Source organism: Asparagus officinalis, chromosome 4, assembly GCF_001876935.1.
Source record: "Asparagus officinalis chromosome 4, Aspof.V1, whole genome shotgun sequence".
Lineage (NCBI taxonomy): Eukaryota > Viridiplantae > Streptophyta > Magnoliopsida > Asparagales > Asparagaceae > Asparagus > Asparagus officinalis.
Window position 1 is genome coordinate 35102072 of NC_033797.1, and position 12379 is coordinate 35114450.

A 12379-nucleotide genomic window follows, 5' to 3' on the forward strand; every position below is an offset into this window, starting at 1 on the left:
TCTAGAATTATAATTTCTTGTTTGATTAATAAGAAATTTACTATGTGGCTCCCGAGGACGTAGGCAGTTGCCGAACCTCGTAAATCTTGTGTACTTTTCTCTATACTGCGTTTCTGTTGCATTAGGGGTTTCAGCGTTAAATTCCCAACAGGGATTAAGGGGTGTAATCACCCCCTTAATTCGCTTCTAAGTAGGGCTGAATGGGGTGTAATCGCCCCCTTAAACAGCTCCCCAAATCATGGGGAAAATGGTTTTGAAACCGTTTAGTTCATGCTTTGAATGAGTCAAATGCTGAAAAATAGCGTTCAGGACCCGAACTCTGCGTTTTAGATTTAAAACGCAGAGTTGGGCCTATTTTGGTGGCTGGACGCATAGGTCGCGCTGTGTTATAAATCTAAAATGCAGAGTTAGGACGCATAGATGATATGAGATGAGTTGTCACCATATTATTGGATGATGTGAGTGATTTTTTAAGAAACAAATTTTATGACTTGTTTTGAGGTTGTTTGGTTGGCTATTAAAATAAGGAAAATTAATTATAAAATATCTATTTTCTATATTAGGTTCTTTTCTTGTGTTTGGTTCATTCTTAAAACTAAGAAAAAGAGATGAGATGAGATGAGTTATCATTATATTATTGGATGATATGACTCATATTTAGGGAAACCCATTTCATGATTTTTTTTTTGAGAAAATAGATAGAAATTAAATTTTAATGAGATGAGATGAGTTGTCACCATATTATTGGATGATGTGACTCATTTTCAAACATGAGATGAGATGAGATGAGATGGATGATACGATTCATTTCTTGTGTTTGGTTCATTCTTAAAAGTAAGAAAAGAGATGAGATGAGATGAATTGCCATAATATTATTAGATGACGTGGGTAATTTTTAAGGATAGAAATTCAATGGCCACAAGTTTCTAAAGTGGACTTAAAAAATTATAAGATGTCGCTCTATGAGTTCAATCTTTGATCATATATCTATGAAAAGACTCTTAGATTGCAAGAACTAGCTAGTCAGACTATAAAATTATAATAGTCAGATTATAAAATTATAATAACCCTCCATCTTTATCCCAACTCTTAAATTTTTGGTGTGGTGAGAGACTTGGACTTGATTATTGCTGACGATAGTTATGGAACCATAAATATGGTGAGGTTCATCTGGTCTGACTAGCGGAGAGCTATATTAATTAATCTTGTCTGATTATGTGCAGCTTCATTGAATGCCGTCAATCACGGCCATCTCGTCTTCCCGCCTGCCAAAACTTGACCGCGTTAAATTTGCAACGCTATACTGCATATCTAGCATCTTAATTACTATGAATTTCTGGTCTCATTAATTGAACCCACCCCCTTGCTTCTTTATAAACCCTAAAAAGGAGAATATGTACAACTCAAGTTAACAAAATCACCTACATTAACCCAATAATGGCCTCAACTTACCAGGACGATCAACAGTACGATGCATCCGCAGATGAGGAGATGGCAGCGTTCCTCTCTGCGGTGTATATAGCCGGAGCCTACGCTGTCCCGATGACTCTAAAGGCAGTCATCGAGCTTGGCGTGCTCGATATCATAGCCAATGCTGGTCCTGGTCGGCAGCTGTCTGTCGCAGAGATTGTGTCGAACATTTGCACGAATAATGCACAGGCCGCGACGGTACTCGACAGGATGCTGCGGTATTTGGCCAGCAGCTCGATCCTGACTTGCTCGGGGACCGAGGGTGCTGGCCGTGTCGAGAGGCGGTATGGGCTTTCACCGGTGGGCAAGCTTTTTGTTGGTGTCAAGGATGGGGGAGCATCTCTTGCTCCTTTGATCATCATGGACCAGCACAAGGCTCGTCAAGATAGCTGGTAGTCTCTTTTGTTTATGTCCCTTCTCGAACTGACAGATCATCATGGGATATCTTTAATTTTTTGGCATTATTTACGTTATGGTACCTATGGTCTGCTGCAGTTTCACTTATGACTTTGAGGTATGTCTACCTATACGGATAATTCTAAATTTACTGACAGATATTACATTGATAATCCAAGAATTAATCTTATGATTAATTGCTCTGGTTCAACCCAAAACCTTGAGCAAACTTTAGGCAAAGGCCTTTGGGCCGAAGGCCTCGATGCCTTGTTCAAGGCCAAAGCGTGTATACTATAGGCCCAAACAACCCTTCCCCCCGGGCCTCCCTCCCCACAACCCCCACCATAAAAAAAAAAGAAAACGAAAAAGAAAAAAAAATCATCAACCCCCAACCCAAAAAAAAAGGACGGACGAAAGAAAGAAAGGATTCATCCTGGCTACATGTACCACAGGGCACTTGAATGTAAATAATCAAAGAAAACTTTTATTTGTTTGGGTTATTCATGTATCAGTCCTCAAATCTTCAATAATTCAATATTGATCCCTCAAATCTTAGAAATTGCTCATTATTCCCTCAGTTCCTAAGAGGTCTTGCAATTTGGACCTTCAATAACTAAAATACCCTTCAATTATGATTTCCCGCCCAAAAATGTCCTTCGGTTATGATTTCCTGCCGAAAAATTCTTTAAGGACCCAAAATAAGGGACCAATAAAGGGGACAAGTGAGGTGTCCCTCTCCTATTGGATAATGAATTGGCCATCATTAATGATGACCAACTCATTATCCAATAGGAGGGAGATACCTCACTTGTCCCCTTTATTGGTCCCATATTTTGGGTCCCTGTAGCAAAGCTCTTTCCTGCCCAAAAGCCATCTTATTAAAAAAGGGTTATTTACACTTTGGTACAATAAAGTTTACACTTTTTTTAACTTTAGTACCCCAAGTTTTTTCAACACTTTGATACCCTAAAGTTTACATCTTTTTTACTTTGAAATCTTGAAGTTCTTTTTTTCTAACATTTGTTACGATAAATTTTATATATTTTAACTTAATACCCTTACAGTTTTATTTTGACACTTTGATACTCGAAACTTTGAGGTAACAAAGTTTAAAATATGGAAATGTTAGGGTATGGAAGTTTAAAATATGTAAATTTGAGTGTCAAAGTGTAAGAAAAGAACTATGGAGGTATCAAAGCTAAAAAAGGTGTAAACTTTGGGGTATCAGAGTATCAAAAAGACTTTGTTATATCAAATTTGAAAATGTGTAAATTTTAGAGTGCCCAATTACAAATTAACCTTAAAAAAACATTAACTGAGGGTATCTTGGTTATTGAGGGACCAAATTGTAAGACCTCTTAGGATTTGAAGGACTAATCAGTAATTTCCTAGATTTGAAGGACTAATGTAGAATAATTGATAAGGTTGGAGGGACCTAGCTCTTTGTTTATAGATAACCCTCATAAATTAAATCGGTTACTTGCAAGGAAATAACTATAGATGTCATGAATCCTCTCCTTAATTAAAAAGTGATAACAAAACCACTACTTTTTATTAATGGAGAGGATCAAAATCCAAATTAATTATGTGAAGAGAAAACCTGTGTTAGCCAAGCCGCATCACATAGTTTGGGGTTGTTTTCTCCTACAAACCACTTTGAAAATAGGATAGTTATATATAGAAACTACTTTCCATTTTTAATTTATGCATAAACTATCTTTAATAGGTTTTTGTTGCAACCAACTAAATCCCAGTTAAATTTTCACTAAAAATCAAAAATCATACCCCTTTAAAAGCACGAGTTCGGAAAATCTTTTTTAGACAAATATACCCCTTTATAGTTTGAACTACCTTATCTATAATCAAATTCTAATTTTTAATGGTTAATATTACCCTTCACTATTTTGAATATTTTATTTATATTTTAATCTATCCTAATCATAATCATATCTTATCCTAATCCTATGTGAACCATGTTTAGCTTAACAATTTAAAAAAACTAATATTAATAAAATATATAAAACATAAAAATGATATTAGTTTGTTAAGATAAAGAAAATTCAAGTAGATAACATATTATAAAAATGATATTAGTTTGTTAAGATAAAGAAAATTCAAGTAGATAACATATTATAATACATGAAGTATTACAAAAAAATCATAAAAAGTTTTAAAATTGCATAAAAGACCCTGAAAAGTTCAAAACTATAAAACTCATACAAATGTATCAAAACATAAAATAAAAAACATGAAATTAAAAAATTAACATCAGTTTGCAAAGAATTTAAGATTTACAGTTAACACCTCAATGTCTCAAAAATTTATAGAAACACCCTCAAAAGTTTAAATTACAGACAAGCACATTACAATTCTAAAATTTTAAAACTTACAAACAACACAGATGAATTCAAGAGATTACCATGATACACATAAATTTTTTGATATTTAAATTTAATTTTTTAATTAACACCCTCAATATCTCAAAAATTATAAAAACACCTTCAAAAGTTCAAATTATAAAAAGCCACCCTAAAATTCTAAAATTTGTAAATAAAATAAGATGAATTCAAGATATTACCCTTAGACACCTAAAAAATTAAAATTTGCCAAAATTAACCTTAAAATTAAAAAAAACTCCTTCAAAATTTAAAAATCGTAAAAAAAACTCTAAATTTTCAAAAATTTTAACTAGCACAAATCAAATTCGTCGATTGGTAGACCGCTAAAATTTAATATTTTTCAAAATTAATCTATAGTTTTAATAATTGCAAAAGACACCCTTAAAATTTTAGAGTTATAAGAAATATACTAACATTTAAAAAATTACCACCAACACATAAAACATAGAATTTACAACTACCAAATTTAAAAGTAAATTTTTTTAAAATCTCTTTCAAAATTTTAAAAATTATGAATCACACCCTCAAAGTTCAAAACCACAAAAATGGGCTAAAATTTTAAAACTTGGCAAAGATAAGTGTAATTGTTTGGTATTTTTCATATATATATTAATTTTGGTCGTTAAATAGTAGATTACTTGTAGTGGCATGTAAAAATTTTATTATCATACTCCCTTTAAAAGCACGAGTTCGGAAAATCTTTTTTAGACAAATATACCCCTTTATAGTTTGAACTACCTTATCTATAATCAAATTCTAATTTTTAATGGTTAATATTACCCTTCACTATTTTGAATATTTTATTTATATCTTAATCTATCCTAATCATAATCATATCTTATCCTAATCCTATGTGAACCATGTTTAGCTTAACAATTTAAAAAAACTAATGTTAATAAAATATATAAAACATAAAAATGATATTAGTTTGTTAAGATAAAGAAAATACAAGTATATAACATATTATAATACATGAAGTATTGCAAAAAAATCATAAAAAGTTTTAAAATTGCATAAAAGACCCTGAAAAGTTCAAAACTATAAAACTCATCCAAATGTCTCAAAACATAAAATAAAAAACATGAAATTAAAAAATTAACATTAGTTTGCAAAGAATTTAAAATTTACAGTTAACACCTCAATGTCTCAAAAATTATAGAAACACCCTTAAAAGTTTAAATTACAGACAAGCACATTACAATTCTAAAATTTTAAAACTTACAAACAACACAGATAAATTCAAGAGATTACCATGATACACCTAAAATTTTTGATATTTAAATTTAAATTTTTTAATTAACACCCTCAATATCTCAAAAATTATAAAAACACCTTCAAAAGTTCAAATTATAAAAAGCCACCCTAAAATTCTAAAATTTGTAAATAAAATAAGATGAATTCAAGATATTACCCTTAGACACCTAAAAAATTAAAATTTGCCAAAATTAACCTCAAAATTTTTTAAAAACTCATTCAAAATTTAAAAATCGTAAAAAAAATCTCTAAATTTTCAAAAATTTTAACTAGCACACATCAAATTCGTCGATTGGTAGACCGCTGAAATTTAATATTTTTCAAAATTAATCTATAGTTTTAATAATTGCAAAAGGCACCCTCAAAATTTTAGAGTTCTAAGAAATATACTAACATTTAAAAAATTACCAACAACACATGAAACATAGAATTTACAACTACCAAACTTAAAATTAATTTTTTTAAAAAACTCTTTCAAAATTTTAAAAATTATAAATCACACCCTCAAAGTTCAAAACCACAAAAATGGGCTAAAATTTTAAAACTTGGCAAAGAAAAGTGTAATTGTTTGGTATTTTTCATATATATATATATATTTCTAATTTAGGGATTTACTATCAGTTGATACTGGTAAACAAAAACAATAAGAATTGATTAAAAACATCCGGTTAATGGATAAAATTTTTAAAAATATTATAGATTAAAAATTATCGGCACTATATAAATTAAAGTACTTTAATATAATTTTAGTAATAAGTTGGGGTAGCCAAAATACATTCGTAACATTAATTGATAGATGTTTAAATCCATAGAAATGATAAAAAACTATAATATTATACCTTAGCATTAATTGATTTTAATTTAGAAACTTTAATCTTTGACGTTAATAATATTTATAGGGTAAAAGAATACAATGAATTACATATGGAGAAATTATTAGAATATTTAGAGATAACTTTAAAAGAATTGAGTTATTTCCATTGCAAATGGGAAAGTGATGGAAATAAATCTAAAATTCAGAAAACGTCAATGAATCACTTGAATTGGCATTAACATAAGCCATATCTATTAATAAAGCACTGAATGAGTTACATTAAAAAATAATTTAATAACTTTATCCTAATCAAAGAAAAAATATCCATGGAAGACATAAGAAAAATTAGTAAGTATTCATAAATTCCATACTGTGTTCTTCAAATTAAATATTAATATTATAATCTAAGAGAAATTGGTAATGAATAATGCAGGTATTTAGTTTAGATCTTTATGGAAAATGACAGGGATAGAGCAAAGGTAATATTATTGAAATAACAGAAATTCTTATTGGATGCACATCAGAAGAATTCATTTTAGAGGAAAATAAAGAGATAGCTTCTAATTTATTTAAGTAATAAATTAGGAACACAAAGAATTTTATATATATGAAATTAATATTTATTCTCATTGAAATAGAAAAAAAAATCAAAGTCTATATTTTGAGCAGTTTGTGTTGAACATCATAAGTACATTTGACTTCTTTGTAAAGTTAAATGAGATGATAAAAAATTAACGAGCCTAGGAAAGATAATAGCATAAAAAATACAAAATTAGCCTGATGTCACAATTGATGTAGATGATGAAGACAATACTCTAGAATTGTCCGAGAAATGATAAATGATAAACCTGAAGAAGGATTGATCTTAACTCAATAAAAAATAAAATAGAAGAAATAAAAACAATATTTTATGAATATTTTATAGAATAGTTTAATTATTTTGAGTGAAATTAGGAATCTTTAGAAGGGAGTTTCATGAATTTTTTTCAGTACTTTTATATTCTTATGTGGATGTTTTTATCATATAAAAGTATACTAGAGTTAGCATTAATCTTTAATTTATATTTTTTTATGAAGTCTATCAATGATTAGGAATAAACTTCATATTCTCTTTTGCATCGTTTTAACATACTTTAAATCAATCATTTTGCCATATTGGTTTTAAATATTCACCTTCCTTGTATAACACTATTTTAATATTTTTCACTTTGCAATGCTATACTTTCTCAAATAAAGCTTAGTTTCATATCGGTCAAAAATAATATGAAAATTCAAATTATTTTTAAATTATATTTGTTTTTTGTCAATTCAAATATCAACATGAAAATTTAAATTGGGTGTATCCCATTTAAACAAACATAAAAAAATAATCGGGATGTAAGAGTTTAAAGAAAAAAATGAGCACAAACTGCCAAAAATACTTAATCATGGTATTAAATCACGTGCATTGCACGTGTGTAAAAACTAGTCAATGATAAAAGCACATGTTGACTTTCGTGTCAGCTTCACATAGTTATGTCCCCGGAAACGTAGCCCCTGAACGCGGGGGGAAAAATATCATAGAGATGCGAGGACTCTTTATTAAAAAAAGGTATATGCGGAAACTGAGTTGCACATACATTTATATTTTGTTTGAAATATATATATATATATATATATATATTAAAATTTCTAATTTAGGGATTTACTATCCATTTTCAGCATCTAAGAATAGTCTAAGTTGATACTGGTAAACAAAAACAATAAGAATTGATTAAAAACATCCGGTTAATGGATAAAATTTTTAAAAATATTATAGATTAAAAATTATCGGCACTATATAAATTAAAGTAATTTCATATAATTTTAGTAATAAGTTGGGGTAGCCAAAATACATTCGTAACATTAATTGATAGATGTTTAAATCCATAGAAATGATAAAACACTATAATATTATACCTTAGCATTAATTGATTTTAATTTAGAAACTTTAATCTTTGACGTTAATAATATTTATAGGGTAAAAGAATACAAGGAATTACATATGGAGAAACTATTAGAATATTTAGAGATAACTTTAAAAGAATTGAGTTATTTCCATTGCAAATGGGAAAGTGATGGAAATAAATCTAAAATTCAGAAAACGTCAATGAATCACTTGAATTGGCATTAACATAAGACATATCTATTAATGAAGCACTGAATGAGTTACATTAAAAAATAATTTAATAACTTTATCCTAATCAAAGAAAAAATCTCCATGGAAGACATAAGAAAAATTAGTAAGTATTCATAAATTCCATACTGTGTTCTTCAAATTAAATATTAATATTATAATCTAAGAGAAATTGGTAATGAATAATGCAGGTATTTAGTTTAGATCTTTATGGAAAATGACAGGGATAGAGCAAAGGTAATATTATTGAAATAACAGAAATTCTTATTGGATGCACATCAGAAGAATTCATTTTAGAGGAAAATAAAGAGATAGCTTCTAATTTATTTAAGTAATAAATTAGGAACACAAAGAATTTTATATATATGAAATTAATATTTATTCTCATTGAAATAGAAAAAAAATCAAAGTCTATATTTTGAGCAGTTTGTGTTGAACATCATAAGTACATTTGACTTCTTTGTAAAGTTAAATGAGATGATAAAAAATTAACGAGCCCAGGAAAGATAATAGCATAAAAAATACAAAATTAGCCTGATGTCACAATTGATGTAGATGATGAAGACAATACTCTAGAATTGTCCGAGAAATGATAAATGATAAACCTGAAGAAGGATTGATCTTAACTCAATAAAAAATAAAATAGAAAAAATAAAAATAATATTTTATGAATATTTTATAGAATAGTTTAATTATTTTGAGTGAAATTAGGAATCTTTAGAAGGGAGTTTCATGAATTTTTTTTCAGTACTTTTATATTCTTATGTGGATGTTTTTATCATATAAAAGTATACTAGAGTTAGCATTAATCTTTAATTTATATTTTTTTTATGAAGTCTATCAATGATTAGGAATAAACTTCATATTCTCTTTTGCATCGTTTTAACATACTTTAAATCAATCATTTTACCATATTGGTTTTAAATATTCACATTGCTTGTATAACACTATTTTAATATTTTTCACTTTGCAATGCTATACTTTCTCAAATAAAGTTTAGTTTCATATCGGTCAAAAATAATATGAAAATTCAAATTATTTTTAAATTATATTTGTTTTTTGTTAATTCAAATATCAACATGAAAATTTAAATTAGGTGTATCCCATTTAAACAAACATAAAAAAATAATCGGGATGTAAGAGTTTAAAGAAAAAAATGAGCACAAACTGCCAAAAATACTTAATCATGGTATTAAATCACGTGCATTGCACGTGTGTAAAAACTAGTAAGCTTAAAAATCCAAGTTTAATGTATGTGAGTTGTATCCTAGTAAGACTTAAACACTAACAAAAATGAGTCATGTGCCGTAGATGTGAGTTTTGAAGGGCAATTTTGGGTTTTTATGAAAATTTGACTGGCAGATGGTAGGTTGCAGCAAAAAACCACTTTAAAGATAATTTATATATATATATATAAATTGAAAATGAAAGGTGATCTCTAAGGGGGAAACCCTTGTTTTTTGGGTAGTGATAACTACACTACTTCTACACTAGAAGAGAGGAAAATGTAGGGTCCAATCTTTTTAACTTTTTTTTTTAAATTGATTACTCATCAAGGGTATTTTCTTCTCTTGTAGCGTGAGAGTAGTGTAGGAAAAATTATATTATACATAGTTATCGTTATTCTTGTTTTTGTTTCAGGGCCCGTTAATTGCACGTAGACACCCTCTTTATTTAATCCATACTGAGTAAGATCTGACATATCCAGCATGATCCTCTTAACTAGGCAAGAACTAAAGCATGCTGTTCTTGACGGAGTGGTCCCCTTCGAGAAGGTCCACGGAATGAAGTATTTTGAGTGCATGAGAAGTGATCCTGAATTGAGTAGAATTTTCAACAATGGCATGTCATGCACCTCCACTCTCATCCTGAAAATTGCAGTGGGTGGCTACCCGGGCTTCAAAGGCATTCAAAAGCTCGTAGATGTTGGTGGTGGTACTGGAGCCGCTCTTCAAATGATCGTCTCCAAGTTTCCTCAAATGAACGGAATTAACTTTGATCTCCCTCATGTCATCTCTCATGCGCCACCAATCAAAGGTAAGGACTAGCTACTATAATCGTACAAGTAAACAAACTATATATTGATGGATGAGCTTAGAAATTTTGTCCTCAACCTCCATATATTACCTGTTGCAATATTTGTCGGATCACTATGATGCAGGAGTGGAACACGTTGCGGGAGATATGTTTGATAGCATTCCAAGTGGGGAAGCAGTCTTCATGAAGGTTATATGCCTTAATTTTGAGGGTTTTTCTCTAGGAATTTAAAAAAAAAAATCTTTTTATGGAGAATATTGTATATATAAACAAACCTCAAATCTAGAAAAGATCTTATAGTTACATGAATGTTATTCGATATACATGAACTTATCGCTGCAGGTTGATGGTCCATTTGGTTCACTGCATGTAGAGTTGCAATTATAGTTACAGCAGTTTGTTCCTTGGATTTAATAAAATCAGTTGCGGCTCAATAAAATTGTCTACTTTTAGCTATAGCCAACAACTTATGCAAATAACTTGCAGTTGCGAACTATTATGAGCTAAAAATGGAGTTTACATTGCAACTAATTCAATTGCATTAACCAATCCATAAAAGAAGCCAAAAGCTAGGCTACCACAAAACAAAAATATGCAACAATAGTTGTTTATAAAACTGATCTAGCGAATACATACGTAAGCAAATACATGTGCTAGCAGTTGCGTGTAACTGACACTTGCATATAATTACAGAGCAAATCAAACCAAACTTAACCTTAATTTATGTCTACAAGAAACTACTTTAGCTTCGATCTGGTGATACTTGTAGTGGATTCTTCATGACTGGTCTGATGAAGATTGCATAAAGATACTGAAGAATTGCTTCGAAGCTCTACCAGATTCCGGGAAGGTGATCATTGCAGAATTTATCATCCCTGAGGTCCCCGACGAGGACACCATGACTCAAACCATGCACTACGCAGATCTTTGCATGTTGAACTTCTGTGAGGGAAAAGAGAGGACCAAAGAAGAGTTCGAGTCCTTAGCAACAGAAGCAGGCTTCTCAGAGTTAAAGCTTGTTCCTTCTGCGTTAGGCATTCCATTGATCGAGCTCTACAAATAATATATTGTTCATGTCTATGTTTTGTTTCTACTATGTCTCTGCTTGAGAACGTTTATTCCCTTCATATTTGTCGCGCTAGTTCAGATCATGTGATAAGGTCCTTATGTAGTTTGCTTGGTCGAGTTTCCTGGAGTTACTATGTCGACGTATTTAGTCTAATGTACGTTTCAATTCAATAAAAGATCGTACACGAATATTTGATTTGACGTAAATCTTCTTTTAGTACTGTTTAAAAATTGATTATATATGCATCTCTCGATCTATTTAGTATGTATATACCATATCTCCATTGTCAATATATAATAATATGACAAAAGTCATGTACATTAGAATGTCTAATTATAACTCCCACGACTTGTTAATAATATCGAATAGTTGATACCATGGAAGAACATATAAATGCTATTTGTATCAAGAAACAATTATCCACGTTTAAATCCCAACTATTACACATTTTAAGCAGTGCTAGAGATCCCATTTCCCTCGACCCATAGCTCGCTCATGGGTTCCATTTCCTCACTTCAGTTCCTCTGCAGCTAGGTCATGTAGCATCCCGTACAATCTAATGGGGCTCTTCGGATGCTTTGGACGAAACAAGATTATTTATGACGCTGTATGGAATGTGGTCATCCACCTCACCATTTCTCATTTGAGATTTTACATTTTTTGGTTAGGAATCATTGTGAATCCTAGAATGCTAGTATTGTTTGAATTGCATGCTATAAACTTAGAAATAGATAGTTATATGGACCTTACTCAAAAAATACATTTTATAACAGGTAGGATTACCT

The 12379-nt window shown here is 30.0% G+C and overlaps 1 protein-coding gene across 2 annotated transcripts; it reads left to right on the forward strand.

Moving 5' to 3' along the window:
• On the forward strand, nt 1361-11794 carry LOC109837170 (caffeic acid 3-O-methyltransferase-like). 2 transcript variants are annotated; one of them, XM_020405295.1, is made up of 4 exons: nt 1361-1862; nt 10197-10525; nt 10650-10714; nt 11295-11794. In XM_020405295.1, exons 1-4 carry the CDS (start codon nt 1438-1440, stop codon nt 11586-11588), a joined length of 1113 nt encoding a protein of 370 aa, XP_020260884.1. In that variant the 5' UTR covers nt 1361-1437; the 3' UTR covers nt 11589-11794. The 2 variants fall into 2 exon arrangements, with proteins under 2 accessions (XP_020260884.1, XP_020260885.1); XM_020405296.1 differs by having other exon boundaries at nt 1362-1862; nt 10215-10525.

Excerpts from the sequence above, each read along its gene's own strand:
- LOC109837170 (XM_020405295.1), top strand. The coding sequence starts at position 1,438 with ATGGCCTCAACTTACCAGGACGATCAACAGTACGATGCATCCGCAGAT. Across the intron at positions 1,863-10,196 it reads AAGGCTCGTCAAGATAGCTG|CATGATCCTCTTAACTAGGC; the intron begins GTAGTCTCTTTT and ends TGACATATCCAG. Across the intron at positions 10,715-11,294 it reads GGGAAGCAGTCTTCATGAAG|TGGATTCTTCATGACTGGTC; the intron begins GTTATATGCCTT and ends TGATACTTGTAG.